The sequence below is a fragment of the Oreochromis niloticus genome, linkage group LG9 (genome assembly GCF_001858045.2).
Source record: "Oreochromis niloticus isolate F11D_XX linkage group LG9, O_niloticus_UMD_NMBU, whole genome shotgun sequence".
Taxonomy (NCBI): Eukaryota; Metazoa; Chordata; class Actinopteri; order Cichliformes; family Cichlidae; genus Oreochromis; species Oreochromis niloticus.
Window position 1 is genome coordinate 11,834,599 of NC_031974.2, and position 13,300 is coordinate 11,847,898.

Consider the following 13,300-nt stretch of genomic DNA (forward strand, 5'->3'; position numbering starts at 1 on the left):
TTACAGGAAGTCTATTTTTGATAACTTAACAATTAACGCTCCTGCAGCTTTTAGACATCAGCTGCAGACATCAGCTTGCAACCCTATAGACAAAATCATAATTACATTTAAGTATTCTCTTCCTCTTCCTACCTGCAGGTTTTCGTTGCATGAGTGACAGAAACCGAAGTTTCAAACGATTTTCAGATGTTTTAAAGAAGAAATGATTAATCGGCTGTGGTAGTCCGTGTGGCCTATACTCATGCAGTTGGTAATACGTTGTCAGTACAGAGCAAAAGGAGACTGACAAAAAGCCTTGAGAAGACAAGAGTGAATATTTGAAAGCCTGCAGACAAAATAAAACTCCCACTCAAGTGGTCAAGAAATACACCCTCGCACAAGAACCGAGATGGGCCTGCAGCATACCCCGAAAAGCTGTAGACAGTTTAGATAAGAGGAAGCAACACATACAGACACAGTGAACTTTGCAAAGCTGTGTAGCCACTTCACTGGTTAATAGCGGACTTGTGTTTAGTTGTGGGTGAGTTTCACTGCTGCTGTGGCTGATGATGTCAAGAGCAGCTGTGTGGTGCTCTCTGTAAAACATTCACTCTGGACCGGAGCCCACTGGGAGTCAAAGCCACCCACTCCAACTGTGGATCAGATCACAGGCTTCAGCAAATTCCCCCACATTAAAGGAAAATTCCAGCCGCTTTTCCGCTCATCGTTCTGCTGTCGAGCGCATCTTGTGACAAAAATCCATTAATCTCCCCCCAGCTCGAGCTGCCCCTTTCTCAGCGCTCTCATTTCCCAGAACTCCCAGTGATAACCCCCAAGTGCATTCCTCTTGGGGTTTTAGTGTAGGTGAGCAATGCTGGCAACAAAAGCAGGAAGAGAGAGAAAGCTTTTCAGTTTCAGACAGCAAAAGTGAAACAGCTCTTGGCCAAACAGTATCATAATGCCAGTAGTGAAACTTGCATATATTAACACATTGTGTGTTTGTGTTTAATGGTTGAATGGACAAAATGTAAAGACTTAAAAAAAGAAAAGAAAGTTTTTTTATTACTACACTTTTGAGCATCTGAAGGTTAAAGAGAAGAATGTCTGACACTTTTTATTTTTTCTCTGATAACTGAAGCATTACATAAAGCTGCTATCCACTGTAAGCCTGATGTCTGGGCCTTCATCTTGTACAATCCATGCAGGAACACGCAAACAAGTAAGTATGCAAGCTTTCTCAAACTATAAGGCCACTGCAGAATGGGGGTGTAGATGCCCAGAGAAAAATATGAAGTGAAACTACGAATGTAAATAAACGCAGTTAAATATACAAATACTTGTTTACTGATGCTGAAACGTTATAAAAATTGTAGGTTTTTTTGTTTGGCTAACTAAGAGATGACATACTCTGAGTTTAAGATGCTCAGTCCAAGCGTGATTAGATGTTTGTCAAATTAAACATCACTAATGAGTTCATTATGAGTTCAAGTGCTTAAGTTAAAAATACTTATGTTTAGAGTCCCTTGGCACACAGTGTCACTTAGGAACTACACCCAGTGGCCTGAGCTACAAAATGTACAAGAGGCGAGCTATCTAAAGTTATCTCAACTCAGGATTTTCAGTTGACTGCACTATATATACATAAACTTGATATCCTTGGTTGCTCAGCTAACTATCTTTGTAACCAGAAAACATTTGCAAAATGCTGCATTTCAGGTGGTCACAGAGAGTTAAGTTTCAGTCTAATTGAATCATTCCAGCACTTCTTCAATAAAGGCTGTTATTGATATGTTAATCATCAAAATAGTTGGCACTCAGGTTGTAGATTCAGAGGTGTTTCTCATATTTGACCACCCTAGTGTTTGTTCAAAGTAAATGTAAAACCTAGACACAACACACCAGGTGTAGTTCAGGACAATACCTTTAACTATGAGTTGAGTAATTAACCAATTAGCTTAATAATAATTCTTAACCTGTAAACGTCCAGCAAATCGATGCCGATCCATCTTCAGTTAAGGGCGAGGTTAGGTTCATACCCTTTTTTTTTTGTTAAAGCCTTGAAAAAAACACCTTCTAGTTTCTGAAAATATGCTTTTTTTTTCGTAACACATGGCTAAATCAAAAACCAACCATGGATGAAGTGCTAGAATACTGTATAGAAATTAGTGACACAATGTCTTCTTCCAGAGAAAAGAAGCCCACCCCTAACCCACCTTAAATGCTACTTAAAAAGTGATTTAATGACAGCTATAAGGTCAAACATGTCCTGGCTGGTTCAAAATGATTTAATTTAAGTTCAGTGGATTATTGTTATATATTTAACCAATAAGGCTTACTGGGTTTAAAAAAGCTCATTTGCACTGTAAAAGGTCATGTCCATGTGCTCTTTTACTCTCCTTTTCTCTTTTAAGCAGCAGTTTGTGTGAATGAGTCATTCTGTAACCTTAACATGAATGAACTAAGAGACTGTGCACCGTGTTAGTGGTGAATTCTTAACCTGTAAACATTTCCCCTAGTCATATTTATGATCTGTTTAAAAGTCGAACACCGTACTTCATGCATAGTGACGAACATTTCTTTTTTCACCTTAACATAGTGACTACAGGGATTTGTGGGCCTCTGGGGTAATTTACTGCTTTTCCCAGTTGGCATTCCAGCATTGAAAGTTGTTTATGAGCGTGCTTCCCCTGAGGTCAGCCTTGTATTGTTTGTTTACATGCCTGCAGAGAGAGACCTCCAATTAAAAAAAGTATTTAAAAGGAAAATAGGATGTGACTGGAAAATATCTGCAAAATATCTTCATTACTGTTTAAAATTGTAGAGAGTGCAGCTGATCTGTGAGTCAGCCGTTCAAATAAGAAATATAAGGAATTTTTTTTAGAGATTTTAAAAAAGAGGAAAAAAGTAGCATGGAAATAAAACTTGAACCTCCGGGTCTGCATGACGCCTGTGAGACAATCCGCTCATTTGTACTTGTAATTGATTACTCGTCCGCGGACTCTGTGGGTAATTAATAGTCATGAATTGCGTGCAACAGCGCAGTGTCGTGGGAAATGATGGCGATGATGAGCACGGTAAGGCCTGTTTCATCCACAGAGCTGGGTGGACTTGGTGGGACACAATGGGCAGACAGACAGAGAGCGAATGTAAACGTGTCAACATCTGCAACTCATCAATGCTACCAGGCGCTGCTTTCCTCAAATCGCTCCCGTGCGGACGCGCTGCAACTCCCACGCGCGGGCTTTCTAATGGTGAATAAAGCCTCGGAGATGTGCGAGAGTACAACGCCTGCGGTCGCCTTCGAAACAGCCCTGCTATGCATGGAGCGACGTCAGGGGAGGTGAGGTGGGGAGGAAGGAGAGAGGCTGAACCCTGCGCGCATCTGGACCGGAGGTTGATTCCTGCCCCCATCCAGATGCGCAGAGGCGCTGGAGGCTATTCTGGGAATTTCTACAAAGAAGAAGCAAATTTTTTTTTTTTTTAAAAAGGAGAGAGGAAAAAAGCGTCACCTCACCCATTTATGTGTCCCGGTGTGCTGGTAGTGCTCCTGCAGCCTGCTCGGTAACGGGGAAGGCGGTTGTTTCAGGTATAAAGGGGGTTTGCGCCGGACCGAGCCCCAGCCTCCTGCTCGTACTACAGATCCGCTACAGCAGCGCTGCTGAAACGGGAGGAGCGTCACACGAAACCATATTCCTTCCTCTTTTTTTCTTTTTTTCTCTCCGGTGACACGACAGAGGAGGCAGAGCGAGTGACCAGAGACGGAAAAAGAGCTGATGAACGAATCTCGAATCTCTCTCTCTCTCCCTCTCCCTCTCTCTCCCACGTTGCCTTCAAGTGCACCGTGTAAACTCTGACTTCCCCATTCGCATTTAGCCACAGCAGGAGGGTACGTTATGAACACGCTGTGACGCAATGTGTTGCACCACGCGTGATGTACTCGGAGCAGATGGCGCAGGGACAAATACTGTGTTATGGGACAGGAAATCCCAACACCCAAAAAACGCGCTGTGCAGTGCAATGGAAAGTGTAACATGGTTTTTTTGTTTGTTTGTTTGTTTGTTTTTTTGCTTGTTTTTTTTGTTTGTTTGTTTTGACATCACATGTGTCTATTTTTCAGTAAATATCAGAACGACGAATGGAAGTCAGGTAAGTTAAGAGAAGAACTGAGATCTATGGAAGGATTCCCACGTTTGATCAAGTTTATGTTAGAAACCTTTTAAAGCAGTTTCATCTCATACAGCCAGTTTGAATTAAAATCCTGTTTAAATACTGCCAATTGACAGTCGCCTTACTGTAAAAAAAACAAACAAACAAAAACAAAAAACCCTACAACATTCGAAAGAAACCCAAAAATCAACCCCTATGGGCGTTTGGCTAAGAAAAACTCTCTTTTGTTTTGGTGTGGAATAGTCAAAAGGCTGGACTTACCTGGAGCCTCAATGACCTTAAACAGGTCACTAAACCGGCTTTATAATAAAAAGCAAAAATACAATAAGTCAGACAGAGATGATTATGACTGCAACAGAGATGAACAGAGGGAAGTGAGAAGCATTTTGTCTTCTCAGGTTGTTTGATGTAGGCGAGGAGAACAAAAGGGGTGAGACAGTTCTTGGTGCCAAGAGTGGCACAACCAGGTTTAGGAGACAATTACTTTTTAACATGGGACCAGGTAGGTCAGGATAGCCGTTTCCCGTTATATCAAAACTGAATCAACATTTACTCAGGTCATCTTTGTCTAATATTAAGATTAATTTGATCTGAAACAAAAATGCAAAAAAAAAAGCTTTGAAAATGCTGTCAAGGCTTTTTCACAGCATTGTGTGCACAGTGTGTGCAGGTGGATTTCTGACTGCCTCCATGTGTATTATATAGCTGAACACTGACTACTTTTACTGATGGGTCTGTAAACTTTTGACATAAATTTCGGAATTTTCACTGTTTATTCAACCACATTAGATCTGAAATGAAACAATAAAAAACAGCAGGTTAGGCCTATTTGTTTACAGAATAGAATAGAATAGAATAGAATAGAATAGAATAGAATTCAACTTTATTGTCATTGCACATGCACAGGTACAGGGCAACGAAATGCAGTTTGCATCCATCCAGAAGTGCTTTAGTTGTGATATAGATATATTACAATATATATTAGCAATAATATAGATATGTAAGTATATTACAGAAATGGGTCTATTATGGTATGTTATAATGTACACGGTATGAAGTATGTTATGAATATTCTATAACTATAAGTATGTACAGGCTGTAGTGAGTACAAGCTATGTACAGGCTATGAACAGGATATAAATATGAAAAAAAAAAAACTATACAGAAATATGAGATATACAGCTATACAGAAATGTGAACTATGCAAGTTATGAACAGTTGTAGGATTAAAAATTATTGTATGTACAGAATGATTATTTACACAGAACTATACAGTAGTGCAGTTAAGATAAGTGAGATATGTGGATAATTTCTACAGAGGCTATATAAAGTGCTAGTGGTTGTGAGTGGTGGTTCAGTCCATGTTATTATTGTGTGTTTGAGGGTACAGTTGTCCATTGTGTGTGTGTGTAGGTGGTTGTGGGTGTGTGTATGTTCAGTCCATGAGTTTAACGTGGGCCAGATGTCAGGAGGCAGAGTTCAGGAGTCTGACAGCTGCAGGGAAGAAGCTGTTCCGGTACCTGGTGGTCTTAGTCCGGAGGCTCCTGTAGCGCCTCCCAGAGGGCAGGAGGGTGAAGAGTCCATGTGATGGATGACTGGGGTCTCTGATGATTTTCCCAGCCCTTTTCAGACACCGCTTCCTGTAGATGTCCTTTATGGCAGGAAGTGGTGCTCCGGCGATGCGCTGGGCAGTTTTCACGACCCTTTGCAACGCCTTCCGGTCCGAGGCAGAGCAGTTCCCGTACCAGACTGTTATACAGTTGGTCAGGATGCTCTCGATGGTGCAGCGATAGAAGTTCACCAGGATGTCTGAGGACAGGTGGTTCTTCCTCAGAGTCCTCAAGAAGAAGAGGCGCTGGTGAGCCTTCTTGACCAGCTTGGAGCAGTTGGTAGTCCAGATGAGATCCTCGGAGATGTGGACACCCAGGAACTTGAAGCTGCTCACACGCTCCACAGCCGTCCCTTTAATGTAGATGGGTGGATGTGGGTCAGCATTCCTCCTGTAGTCCACGATGAGCTCCTTGGTCTTCTCAGTGTTAAGCAGCAGGTTGTTTCTGTTGCACCACTCAGCCAGACGATCCACCTCCTCCCTGTAGGCAGCCTCATCGTTGTCACTGATGAGGCCAATGACTGTGGTGTCATCTGCAAACTTAATGATGATGTTGGAACCATCAGCAGGTCTGCAGTCATGGGTGAAGAGGGAGTAGAGGAAAGGGCTCATCACACAGCCTTGTGGTACACCGGTGTTCATTGTGATTGTTGATGAGCAGCGGTTATCCAGCCGGACATGTTGGGGGCGGTTGGTCAGGAAGTCCAGTAACCATTTGCAGATGAGGGAACTGATGCCCAGGTCTGTCAGTTTCCTGATGAGTTGTGAGGGGTGGTACAGATCTGCTCACTTGCCCTTCCTCTGTCATTCAGAGTTGGCAGCACCTGTTGGAGGGTTGTGGAGCTATGAAATCCTGTTATTTGGGATGTCAGTGGGTGTCCCACCATCCTCGGTATTCTGTGAGTTCTGGGATCCCAGAACTATCTACCTCAGGTTTTCCACAGTCTGCTCACTTTCATGCCCAACTTTGATCATTTCTTTTCTACTGGAGCTGCTGACTGCAATTTTCTGCCACCTCTGATGTTATCTAGATGGTTTGCTTATACTTTAATCCCCAGGTCCTTATGTGGTTTTATTGTGGATGTTGCTGCAAAGCCCCTGCTTGCAAATTCCCCTGAGAAGATTTTCTCTTTCAAGCCTTGCTGCACTACTTCCAGGCAGTTTGCTACGGTATACCAGAACATCTTCCTCTCAAATGCACTGTCACAAGGGACTGTGGGTTTGACAAAGTAGGTCATTTGTGTGTAGTTCACAGCCGCAAGTCTGGCCTCAAGTAGGTGATGGGAATTTCTGGAGGAATTGTAATCTACTGGTCTATGACCACCAACATCTTGTCCCCTAGTCCATCCAGTGATCTTCTGCTTCCTCTGATTTACTGCTCCATCTTGGACAAATACTATCAACTGGTTTGTTCTGCTTGTTTGTTTGGCCATTGCATTGTTGCATTGATGCTTAAAAAGTGGTACAGAGCATAAGAAAGTTAGGTTTCACCTACTCAATCTTTAGGATTTTGAGCTTAAGAAGTCTGGATGCAGAAAAAAAATATTAATGTAATACTATAAAGAGAAATACCATTATATTACATTAAATAACAGTTATATTTGCAATCATTTTACAAGAAAAAAAACTTTTTTGTAACCAATTCATCCAAATGTGCACATTCATCCCTCAATACTTGGAAAAGTTGATCCATTTGGAAAATAGCATTTTCTGAAATGCCTTTTCTCTGAAAATAAGAACACTCCAGATCTGGGTAGTTTATGTGGGTTTCAGTAAACATGTCAATATTTCCAACAGTCTTTGAAGTTGGTGTGAGCTCAAAGCCTCACACCTGTGTAAGCTCAAATTTCTAGACAACCAACTGTAACTACAAAGAACCTTGGAAAACACATCCTGTGCCAATGCCAGTGCCAAAGACATATTTGGTATCTGCAAATAAACCTGAACGGGGTTTTTTCCCCGTACCCATATTCAACTTGTCAAGCAATTTTTATGAAATTCAGGCTGGCGTTTTTTAGTTATTTTTTGCTTAACCCTGCTAAGAAATAAGCGTGTTCCCAGACCTCGACCTTGCCTTTGGCCTCTGCTGAGGAATAAAAAAGACATACAATATGCTGACCGTAATATAGTTTTCTGATTGTGAGAGACAGTATTCAGATTTTTATAGACCATCAAACACATAGTTACGCTCTCTCACACCATGCTGATGCAGTGCTGTTGTCCTCTTTGGATCAAACCACGTGTAGGGGAGAATGTGCTGGCAGCAGCAGAAAGAGGGCGATGAAATGATGCAGCAGATATCGGACAGAAAGAGACCAGGATTTTTTCTCACAATCAGCTGCGACTTAGTTGGCGTACATTGACAGAACAAGCTGCTGTACTGACAACAAAGGAGATCTGATATGATAAATTGTAGTACGATGCAGAAATGGCGTTTACATGAATGTAGATAGACTATATTTGTCAATGCATCTCAGGTGTCCGTGACGCCAGGGATAGTTGTCTGACCTTGACTTGCATGTGTGAGGGATTTTGTGGATACAGTGCTGCAAGCTGCTATCTGCTGTAAACTAGAGTGGCCTGTAATATATTATTTAAGTATAAAAGAAAACAATACAACAGTCTGTTGTGTGTAAGACACCAAATTAATCTTCAGATTCAGTATTTCTTGCCAAGAGTTGGATGAGAATGCTACAAATTTACTGCCATCACCATGACAACAATGAAGCACCAGCCAACATTAGATTAGCTTAGCTTAGCTTCAAAGATAGGGAAAAAAAGACACTTATGCTCTTTTCTCTTTTCTATTCCAGAATCCGGGAGAGTAGCTATGCTTCAACCTGAAACAAGCTGCTTAACAAGTTCCTCTCTCTTTAAGCCCCACCTCTTTGTACAAGGCCACTTTAATGTGATTGGAAAACATCTGGAAGCCTGCGGGGGGCAGAACCAATGAGTTCTCCTTATGAATATCCTGTATGTACTTGTTTGGTATGTTGTACCTATACCAAAAAATCTTGCAAAAGAAATCTGCCACATTGTTAAAAAGGTAGCAGATTTAAAACAGTTAAAAGTAAAGTAAAAAGAAAAAAGAAAAGATTTAGAGATTTAAAATATTGATGCACATTCAAACAATTTACATAGAATAACACAGCAACAATGTATCCTCCAACCACAGAGATCAGCTTAAGAAGAACAGTGTGCCTTTAGCTTAGATTTAAGGACAGTCATAGTTGATGCTTGCCTGGGGTCACTTGAGAGATCATTCCAGTATAAATGCATGACCCCCTTTTAGAAACAAGCTTTAACCCCAGGATGCTCCAGAGTTTGGTTTGGAAGCAGATCAGAATGGAGTGTATGGATGCAGCATATCTACCACAGATGCATGTTCAAGACCAGTTAAGACTTTACATTCAGACAGTGCTAATTTAAACTGGATTCTGTAACAGAGAGTCAGTGCAAGTCTGTCAACATTGGAGTAATGTGATCTATCTTGTTTATTCACATCAGTAACCTGGCTGGATTTTAGACTAATTGCAGATGAGCGAGAGCTAATTCAGGAATTCCAGTACACAATGTGTCAGAGTAATCCAGTAAGATGTAACAAAAGCATGCATAACATTTATGCATGATAAGATAAGGTTATCTTATCTTATCTTATCTTATCTTATCTTATCTTATCTACTAGAGCTGTGTGGTTTAAAAAGGATTTTAGTCTAGAGGTTGTTTTGAGCTATAAGAAACTGTTCTTGACCTCTTTGTTAAATTTCAAAGTTGTACTGAAGATTATCTCATGATTTTAACCTGTGTTTTAATAAAAAAGAGTTAAAGAGCCTCCTTTATCCTCTCCATTAATAGAGGAGGGCTAAACAACACACTAATATATTTCGGGACCTAAAACTCAGGAAACTGAAATTGTACTGTTAATGTTCAAACTGTGTTACTTCCTGACGTCCTAAAAGACAGCACTAACCTATCTATATTCAAGGTGCTGATTTTCAATGATTGGTCAGAACCAGGTAAGCTCGAGCTGTTGTTGTTAAGCTAAGCTAATTATTTCCAGGCTTTTTAGAGTTGTATCATGTTGCTTTATCTGTTGGTAAAAAAAAAAAATCAAATTTCTGGAAATGCAAGATATTCTTTTGAAAGTGCATTCATGTCTTTATTTTATCAGTTGAGGATTTATTTTTTGATTGATTTGATTAATTTTTATGTCTTCTTGTGTTATTAAATCATAATGTGGAAAGAATGTAGTACTTAAACAACATGTTATTAGCTGTTTCCCATATTGACTTGACACCTGACTTGTTGTCAGCGTTACTGCAAATCTTTCAAGTCAAAAAATGTCATTCATATTTACAATTTCAAAGCAACTAATTTTTATAATTATTCAAAACCTTTATAAATAAATCATACCTTTTGAAAAAAGTAAGGATTCTTAAATATTAAATGCTTAGTTTAAATGCAGTAAAAAGCATCAAATAAAAAAGCTCTTCTCAAATGCATTTGGTATGCTGACTAATGCCGTTGCCCTATGGTATGTGGGATTGTAGGACTGAAATGCATTCATATTTATACATCATTAATAATGATTCATTCACGAAGGGCATCTGGTTTAAAAAAATCTGCCAATTCAAATATGCAGAGCTAAGCCCTGCGGCAACCCCTTGTGAAAAAGGGAGCAGGAGAAAATAACATTTACATATATAAATATAGCATTGGCAGAGATTATTCTGCATACTAAGTAGTTTAATTTTCATAATTTAAGTAGCTTTTTAATGACATAACTCATACTTATACTTTACAGATATTTATGTATGTATCTGCATTTCATACTCTCGTAACTCGATGATAAGCTTCGACTTGCACACAGTAGTAAGGAGGAAAAGATGTTTCAGTCCTGAGTATGTTCTGTACATATTGCAGAACTGATAATGAAGTTGCCTATGATTTTGACTTTTGACCTTTTTATTACTTTTATGCTAAATGGCAATACTGAGTTTTTAACTAATTCAATATCGTTATCAAAAAGAAGAACCTTTATTTTCACAAACGACTTGATTACGTCTTCAGTCTCCCACGTTTCTATTTTAAATCTATTGCACCACTTAAATAATTTAAATCAACCCACTCAGATTGACTTGTGTCAGTTACAGGTTTGTTTGTTTATTTGTTCTTAATGGTGTCATTTAATGAACCATAGTCACAGTGGGATTTAAAATGTCACAAATTTAATACCATAACAGACAAACATATTTCCCATCAACAAAATGCAACACTGTTAGCTTCTACCTTCTCAGTGTCAATGGGATGTTTTCTCGCACACATTAATGCTGCTGCTTTAAGGATGAAGAATTGTTTTATCATCTGAGATGGTGGTTATTATCCTCCTGAGAAATTTATCACAAAGCACTAAGGTGACACCATCTGGCGGAGGGTTGGTATTACATGATGGACTCAGCCTTAGTTATAGTTTGCCCTCTACTGTAAATGTAGAAACACATATATAATGACAGTTCCTTTTTGCATATGTACATCACATATGCAAAAAGATAAAAAGGCGCATTTAAGAAAATCTTTTATCTGCAAGGATGGGACTAAAGGTGGGACCAGAGTTAGATCTTAAGAGTTCTACAAGAATGTTTGTACATCTCAGTAACCCATAACAAATTGCCCTAAGAGCTTGATCTTGGTTTCAAAACACTGAAGTGTGTCTGATGGTTGCAACTGAAAGCAAAGTCTGCTGAAAAGCAAGTCGCTCAGCAGCCATCTACGAAATATCTCTTGGCACTTACTTGAGTAGTTATCTTCAAGAATGCTCTAAATTAAGTTCATTTAAATAGATGCTAATAGATGCTACATGTATAAAATATACATTAAATCATATAAAAAATACTTAAAATATGAAATAAAATGTAAAATGTTTTTTTTTTATTTTTATGCTTAATATAAAAAAACCTCCAAAACATCTCAGCAGACAAACCTTTATCATTGTGTTAAATAGAGATGTCAGCCTAAAGAAGCAGTTTACCAAGCTCCTGTCTCTTAAGCCCTCACCACGTGTAAACAGCCATTTCATTCTGATTGGAAAACTTCCAGAAGAATAAAGCAATAAAATAATATGTCACCCTCAACTGTTAATAACAGATGGCTGCCCCTTCCTGAACCTAGCTCTGTCGGACATTTCTTCCTGTTAAAAGGTAGTTTTTCCTCCCCGTTTTTGTTTTTTTACATTCATGAAACACCAGTCAAGCAACTGAAGCATTCAAGCAATAAGAAGGTGCAGAAGTATATGGGCTTTTCATTAACTCTGTTTTGGAGTTCTACAGGTTTTGAAGATTCTCTAGGTACAACATGACTGGAAAAGATCTTTTCAGTTTTTAGGAAATTTGTTGAAGGTTTGAATACAAAATGCATTGTTTGTTTATTTGTTTGTTTTTTAAACTGTTAAATACAAATAAAAGTACATTTTATTTTTTTAAAAGAGAGGGTGCTGTGGAAGTCTTTGATGTTACAGATCTAATTAGATCTGTTTAAGTGAGAAGAAACAATTGTCATATGAGTCAATGACTGAAATGTCTTCTCAGGCCAGCATTAACCACATCACAGTATTCACATCGCGGGATGAGCTAAAGTTACTGTAAGTGTCCTCCACAGATGGGTGTGTACAGCAGCATGATTTCCCATTCATTTGTATTATACGGGGTGGTTGTTAGTAATGAGACGTTATTATAAATGTGTGCTTGTTCAGTATTTTGTTCCTCCTGTCCTGCTTGTTTTGGTAGAAGGAAGTAGACTACAAAAGCTATTTGATTAAGAAAAATAAATAAAAAAAATGAAGGAACAGAGCATGCCAACAATTCAGTCATTATTCTCAGAAGCATTGGTGTCAGGTGGTATGTGAAGCCTGGCCTCAACAATCCAGGTTCATTGTTTCAAACTCCACCCAGTTAACAAAGCATTTCTCGGCACTGCTAACAATGGCAAGATAAAGAATTTCCTCAATGCTTTTCAATAACATAAATGTACTTTTTATATGTTATTTAATTTGAAAAAATTTTTCATGGAAATTTTAAAGTGCTGATGTTTCATCAGAAGTTTGTTTTGTAATGTACTACTAGTGCTACACTGCACAAGATTAAAAGAAAAATAGCCACAACCTTTTAAAAGTAATGGACAAATAAAATTGTGGAAAGCTATTAAGTACAAACGTCTTCTAAGGGTCCAATTGTTACTTGTTAAATTACATAAATACACTGTAATTCTTTAATTATGGTAAATGGTACCAAAAGTTCATACTGGATTAATTAATCATGCTAAAAGCAACATATACCTGTGTAGGTTATCAGTGATCCAGGTTGTCCCTGGACACCCTGGAGGGTTATATGACCCTGGACTGGACTCTCGCCAGTCTGTCGCAAGGCTAACACAAATATAATGTCAATAGACGTAAAAAGTAAAATAGTATAGATGTTGCTCCATAAATGGGCTGTAAAATAAAATAATAACAGTGGCATACAACATTATTTCTAATCGAGACACTGCAAA

At 39.0% G+C, this 13,300-nt stretch overlaps 1 protein-coding gene across 2 annotated transcripts in view; it reads right to left on the reverse strand.

Moving 5' to 3' along the window:
- Positions 1–3,718, reverse strand: part of sh3kbp1 (SH3-domain kinase binding protein 1) — a 59,944-nt gene extending 56,226 nt beyond the window's left edge. For both annotated transcript variants that reach the window (XM_025910348.1, XM_005449077.4), the window contains exon 1: positions 3,494–3,718. In XM_025910348.1, the coding sequence (XP_025766133.1) occupies positions 3,494–3,497 (4 nt within the window). In that variant the 5' untranslated portion in view covers positions 3,498–3,718. The remainder of the gene's footprint in view (positions 1–3,493) is intronic.
- Between the last annotated feature and the right edge of the window lie 9,582 nt (positions 3,719–13,300).